This window comes from Schistocerca gregaria, chromosome X (genome assembly GCF_023897955.1).
Source record: "Schistocerca gregaria isolate iqSchGreg1 chromosome X, iqSchGreg1.2, whole genome shotgun sequence".
In the NCBI taxonomy this organism is placed as follows: Eukaryota; Metazoa; Arthropoda; class Insecta; order Orthoptera; family Acrididae; genus Schistocerca; species Schistocerca gregaria.
This window is the reverse complement of record NC_064931.1, coordinates 684,110,171-684,117,527: the sequence shown is the minus strand read 5'-3', so window position 1 is coordinate 684,117,527 and position 7,357 is coordinate 684,110,171. Positions and strand designations below refer to the sequence as shown.

Here is a 7,357-nt window from a genome sequence, read left to right as displayed (position 1 = left end):
TTTTTACATGGCTTAAGGATTGGGATGATGACAATATATCTCCACTTCCAATGGAAACACCTTCTAGAAAAATACACCTAAGACTCTGAGGACCATCTGATCATGAATCAATTCACGGCCTACAGCTGTATTGTGAGAAGTCAAGAGCTTGAAACAGTTCGTAGTCAGTGAACTGATCATTATAAATTTCAAAGTTACAGGGGTACGGGACAGGGGGTGTCTTCAACTTGTGGTCAAAAAAATCCTTAAGTTGGATATGAAAGGGAGTGGTGATCTGAGTCACAGTCAAAGAAACTATCCTCTTTGAAAATCTGAAAGAATGAAAAAAGTACCCGTCAATCCACTTTTCTCTGCTGAGTGTGAATCATGTGAATCTAAATGAAAGCAGCATTTATGTGCTACTTTTATACAGTGCACTATTGAGAGCAAAATTAAACTTTTTTTTTTTTTTTATAAGACATTTTATTTGTAAGATAAGTACATTACTTTGCTCTACAGAATATGGATTCCTAAACAATGTATATCTAATAGGTATTTGCTCTACAGACTATAGATTCCTAAACAATGTATATCTAATATGTATTTGCTCTACAGACTATAGATTCCTAAATAATGTATATCTAATAGGTAACTTCAATTAAGGAACAATTTCTTCTACACGGTAACTACAAATATGAATGAATACTATTACTCCCAATACTCCCACAAGTACATATTATTGGAACAATTTGCAATTGCAAGTAATATATCATGAAATCTCTTATCGAGGCGCATATATAATGCAAGACCATTCCGCACTTCAGTCTGGACCTGTGAAGAGAAAATGATAAAGAATTAAATTTCACAAACAGACAAAAACAGATGTCTCACCTACAATTACACTTTTACCCATCTAATTCAATCTCACTGCACAACTGCAAATACGAATTTGACTCTTCACGGAGACGCATGCCACAGAGTGTCTATGCCACATAGTGACTCTGTCCACAAAATGTTTCACTTCTAAATACACTGGACTCTTTTACTACAAAGTATATATATATATATATATATATATATATATATATATATATATATATATATATATATATATATAATGGTTACTCCGAGTTGTTACACTTGCCACCATTTAAACACCCAGGGATATGGAATGAATGCTACATCCATGAGCCGAAATATGGCACTTTGTGGCTAAAATATTAATGTGCATTCCAGGTGCTCAGTGCACTGTAATTATAGTACTACTTTTGTGTACAGTCAGAGTCCTTCACTTGAGGTGGCCAATACAACTGGCCGCCCCTCAGAATTTTAAGTCCTGCCGTATGCACAATCTAGCAACACTGTAGGATGTGGAAGAGTATGGGAGACGTGCCATCACTCTTCACGTGTTGTTACATTGCTGTATTTGCTCCTGGCCTAGTGGAAAGCGTCACATCATGTAGATATTAAGTACCGAGTTTAAGACCACTCCATTCATTAGAGTTTTAAACTGCATTTCGGTTGGCTGCTAAAGTTATCAGTCTGGTAATTTGCTTCACTTTATGACCCACCTATAACAGTAAAAATTTCCAGAAACTATTCTGCTGAACAGTTCTTGGCTGCATCAAGTTCAAAACGATTTATGTTCTTGAGTTTCCTTGCCCTACAGCAGCCGCCGGCCACCAGCTATAGCCATACACCACCAGGTGAATGCAGCGCAGAGCTACGAGTGTGTTTACCAACTGCAATTTCCTTATTTGAAGTTCTAGTATTTATTTTGCAATTATGTATTGAATTTTGCATACTTGAAATTTATGAACACTGTTGCAGAGTCGTAAAATAGACATGCAAGTGGAAAATAGGTCTAACATTTGCGATGTATTATTTGCTTTGGATTTAATACAGGGGTGCATGCAGCAGAGGCAGGTCAGAATCTTCGCGAGGCGACTGCCTTTATGAAAAGCGTGTCAGAAAAGGATTTTCTTCATTCAGGAAGCCTCAATGGGAGACGTGATGAACTGTAATCATTTAAGCATCATGCAACATGCAACATTTTCATTCAAAAGGTAAGGTTCGAGAAGATGGGCATAGGAGTTGGGTTGTTTTGGGGGAGGAGACCAGATAGCAAGGTCACCTGTCTCATCGGATTAGGGAAGGATGTCAGCCGTGCCCTTTCAAAGGAACCATCCCGGTATTTCCCTGGAGCGATCTAGGGAAATCACAGAAAACCTAAATCAGGATGGCCGGATGCAGGATTGTACAGTCATCCTCCCAAATGGGAGTCCAGTGTGCTAACCACTGTGTCACCTCACTTGGTGGCATAGGAGTACTCCATGCTCTAGTTCAAAGCAGCAAAAATCAAAGCAGTGATTGTTACTGTATTTTTGCTTGAATGTCGTCAGTTCATACACTGAACTTGTCTAATCAATATTGTTATAGTTTGTAAGTTATGATACCTTTATGTTAACTCTAAGAATAAATTCACAGCTCGGCTATAACAAGAGTCATATACTCATGCAATGGTCAGTGTGAACATATTTTGAAACTTTTGGCTGAAGAAAGGTGTTGTGCACTAGCAGCTTTTTCCCAGGGATGTGTCCATCACAGCTGGTATTTGTTGCCAACAGACACCTTCAGTTGCAATGTAAGAAAAAGACAGACAAAACTGCATTGGCGGTTCTTACCAATCAATAACATAGTCTCCTGATTTCAAAAACAAAACTATCCAGGAGATGTTTGGGAAATTCTCACGCACTTATTATTCTGATCATATGTTCTCAAATTTTTAACTTTGCCAGTCCTTATTGAAAAAAAAAAAAAAAAAAAAAAACATCAAGAAAATTTGTTTCCAGATGAAAATGCACTTCCAACCAGGTTTGATGACATTTTAAACTCAGAACCAGTAGTTTCCTACAGACGTGGAATTGGTGAACAATCTGATCACTATTTTAGACAATGTGGGAGCGTATATTGTTGTTGATTGATTAATGTTTACTTTTGAGTCCAATAAATTAATGAAAAATGCTGTTATAGCATGCACAGTACTAACACAAAGGAAATACAACTTATTACGAGAGCTTATGTCTCAAGGAATGTATCCTCGCCCAAGAGATTGAGAATGAGTGGGACTGCAATGCGACGATGAGAAAGTGGGCTAAAGATCTCAAGGGACAATGGACCATTTAAGGCACCCTTCCCCAATTGGCTTGCTCTTCAGAAAAATTTTGAAATATGGCGGTCAAGCTCCACAGGGGACCATCACATAAATGCTGAAATGTGTGGGCCGGCCGCGGTGGTCTAGTGGTTAAGGCGCTCAGTCCGGAACCGCGCGACTGCTGCGGTCGCAGGTTCGAATCCTGCCTCCGGCATGGATGTGTGTGATGTCCTTAGGTTAGTTAGGTTTAAGTAGTTCTAAGTTCTAGGGGACTGATGACCACAGCAGTTAAGTCCCATAGTGCTCAGAGCCATTTGAACCATTTTTTGAAATGTGTGACTCTCCTTTCAGTCGCCTCTTACGACAGGCAGAAATCCCTCGGGTCTATTATTACCCCCGAACCTGCAGAGGGATCCATACCTCAAATTTATACACAAATTCTGAAAGTTTGTATCATCATCATAGAATCATCCTGCAGGTATAAATCTCATTGTCCCAAGTTACGAGACATTCACAGTGGGTATGCTGGGCGAAGGGAAGGAGTGAGCATGACCAATAGTGTGGTTGAAACTTCCTGGCAGATTAAAACTGTGTGCCCGACCGAGACTCGAACTCGCGACTTTTGCCTTTCGCAGGCAAGTGCTCTACCAACTGAGCTACCGAAGCACGACTCACGCCCGGTACTCACAGCTTTACTTCTGCCAGTACCTCGTCTCCTACCTTCCAAACTTTACAGAAGCTCTCCTGCGAACCTTGCAGAACTAGCACTCCTGAAAGAAAGGATATTGCGGAGACATGGCTTAGCCACAGCCTGGAGGATGTTTCCAGAATGAGAAATAGTGTGGTTAACCGTACCATCTGTTTCTTGCCTCAGCATAAGGGTGACAGCTTGCTGCAAAAGAAATAAGACGTTAGCATAAAGATGCGGGCATAGGGCTGTGATTAATTTTTTTATAATGGGTCTGTGTTGTGTGGGTCGCAGGGATGTTGATGCTATTCATCCAATGTTGTGTAGTTATTTCACTGGAAAAACAATATTTAGGTTATAATCTGGTGCAGTTTTAGCTTGACATTACAAATCATCAACATACGGATAGCCTCTGCAATTTCTAGAACCTTCTGCCCATCTGTGTCATTGCATTACAACTCAGTAATTCTCATGAATTTTGTGGCTGCCTAGAGGCATAGTTCATATGAAATGTATGAGCTAAATTAACAGCATTCTGCACAGGTGCTGCATATAATCTCAGGATCCTGCCCAGCTTGGTGATTCTGTTGCTATTTTGGGTTATCTCTGTTTTAGGCATACTGCACACTGAAGCATACTGCACACTGAAAAGCTCTTTAACACAGGCACTTTTCAATTTTATTGACAATGCATCAGCAGCAGATATATTGTACTCATAACAAGTAGATGATACTTGTCATTCTTTCACTATTTATAGATTGAATAAAAGTTTTGACAGACTATGAGTTATTCTAGACATTACAGTCAGCATTTTATGTTGTTTGTTTCATACACTGGTAAGAACTGTTTCTCCTTGTGTATTAGCAAAAGCTGGACTCTATAGTGGACTAGCGGACTGCATACATTAGGTGGCTTCATTTTCAACAGATTTTTGAGGCCACATTTTCTGTTTCCCGCACAGCAGCCTTTCTTGATTTGTAACTTTATGTTGTTCATTGCTTTACAAAGTCTCCTGTGGATGTGCATGTACTGGAATTGGTTCTGTGTTGGTGTCTCTTTATTAGTGTGGTTCTATTTTGGGGATAGTGCCAATGACAGCAAAATCAAGAAACATGTTTTCTGAGTATATAATAATAACAAAGATGCTCTGCCAACTTATAATGTTTACAACATAACCACTGGAGATGCGCAAAAAAGTGAACAGCTTCTGATAAATGATGTTTTCAGTTTTCAGTAGGTTTAAGACAAACAAACATAGATGATGACAGTTATTGTTTTATGACATTTAGTTTGCAGTCAGTGCACCTGATTATTATTAGTAACTATGCCCAAGTCTGTAAACCTAGCTACTGAAATTTGAAGAAGACACTTTGACATATCCTTTGGGTATTCCAGCATTCAGCAGCTGCCGTCTTTGAGACACCAGCTGTGGTCACTTCCCAGCCTACTCCATGAATACACTGACTTATTCTTTTTGCTAGCAGAATAACTGAATCTTGGCAACAACACAGGCTACGTTTGACAACTCTGTGACCAACGAGTTACTTCCTGGTTAGCATATAATTACCCAGCTAACTTCACTTGATATATTCTTACAGTTTCCATTGAATAAGCTCAGTGATTTTCACAAAAGGTGTGAAATAAGATTATTAATTAATGATTTCAAGTCCAGGAAAGTTGTTCCATGCAAAAATTGCAACTGTTTCATCTTTTATATTGCAATTTCTCTGTCCTAGTCACCACTGGGATAACAAGGGAGAGGGAAATAATGTAATTTTTCGCTAGCACTGAAGGAATGTGGTCGCCAGTAAAATGAAGGCTGCTTTTGCCTTCTGGTTCCAGTCTCACTGAAGACCAGATTTTTGGCCATTTTGTGGCAGAGCTACAAACAGCCGGATCAAAAATCAATAACGGAATGTTACATCTTTTGTTTATGAAATGCCACATTTTCATACTAATTGAGAATGACCTAGGACAGCAAGTATACATAGACCTCTTTGAAGTTCAGAGTGAGTAGTATCTTACAAACTCGTGCCAATATAGGCACATTCTAGTTACAGAAGCCTTTAGTTCTATTAAGATAGACTTTCGTCATAAGGTTATTGTGGTACACTATACGTCATCTGTATTAACACGGTGCATATTTTAATAGTGATTTCCATTAGTTTGTTGAACACAACAGTAAACATCAGAGAGAGAGAGAGAGAGAGAGAGAGAGAGAGAGAGAGAGAGATCAATCAACAACAATATACTGTCTCACATTGTCTCAGTCTGACTGTGCTTGGGTAGTTCAGTGATTCCATGGCTGTATAAACATATTGGATCTGAGTTAAAGAGGTCATCTAATCACACTGGAAGTACATTTTCACCCAGAAACGAATTTTCTTGGCTGTTTGTCATTTAGGAGTGGTAAAAGTAAACATTTGTGGGCATAAGATCAAAAAAATAAGTGTGTTTTTTTAAAAAATAAAATAAAATAAAAAACAATAAGATAGTTTCGTGTGCGAAATCAGCAGTGTGTGTTACCGTGCAGTAGCAACACATGATGGACACACCCATGGGGAAGGGTTAGTAGTGCACAACACCATTTCTGAGCCACCAGATGCAAAATATTATGTTCTCATTGCCCTTTGCTCGAGTTTATGTCTTTTCTTGGGGGTCCAGCCATTAATTTCTTCTTAAGAAGTTAACATAAAGGCACTGTGACTCATCACCAGCAACAATATAGCAGAGGACTGCTCCATGAGCAAACTGATGATGTTCAAACAAAAATGCAGGAACAGTCAACCCTTTGATTTTTGTTGCTTTGAATTGGAGGATGCAGTACTACACCTGACTTCTGAACCTTGCCTATTAATTGCAAATGTCACACAAAGCTTAAACGGTCACAGTTTATCATGTGTCTGCTATTGATACTTCCTGAATGTGGAAATTATTCTTTCCAGAACGATTTTTTGTGAAACAAGAAAATAAGAAAATCCTGTTCTGATGTCTTTTGTTCAAAAACACTTGCCCCACACAAAATACAAAGGTTCAGAGCTGCCCCCCTGCCTTCTATTAAACCTAAAGTGAAGAATATGTCACTAATGTGAGACATTTTACCATTTTCAACCATTTTACAACACTTTATCAATGTTTGTAAGTTTCAAGTACGAAAAGTCCCATTCATAACTGCAAGATGAATACTACAACTGCAAATTAGAAAATGACAGTTGATAAACACACTGATAGAGCCATGTTGCTGTTGCCTGGTTGGAGGGCATGTGACACCAAGTTATGTGGGGTTGGCAGCTGCTGTAGCACTAGGGAACTCTCAAGTGCAGCCACAACCTGTTTTGTGGGATTGTTTCCGGAGGTTTTTGCTGTTATAGATGGGTTATAAAGTGAAGCAAATTATCTTTGAGGTTCCATTAGACGCTGATAACTTTAGCAGTCAACTAAAATGCAATTTACAAATATAGAGGATGGAGTAGACTAACTCTAGACTTTAAACCTACACTGTGCGAGCCTTATCACTACATCATGATCAGATACAG

The 7,357-nt window shown here is 38.9% G+C and overlaps 1 protein-coding gene across 6 annotated transcripts in view; it reads right to left on the bottom strand.

Annotated features, from left to right (window-relative positions):
- Positions 1-437: 437 nt before the first annotated feature.
- Positions 438-7,357, bottom strand: part of LOC126298094 (uncharacterized) — a 107,492-nt gene continuing 100,572 nt past the window's right edge. For 4 of the 6 annotated variants that reach the window (XM_049989411.1, XM_049989410.1, XM_049989413.1 and 1 more), the window contains one exon: positions 438-810. In XM_049989411.1, coding sequence (XP_049845368.1) covers positions 688-810 — 123 coding nt within the window. In that variant the 3' untranslated portion in view covers positions 438-687. The remainder of the gene's footprint in view (positions 811-7,357) is intronic. The other 2 variants (XM_049989409.1, XM_049989412.1) reach the window with 1 other exon arrangement.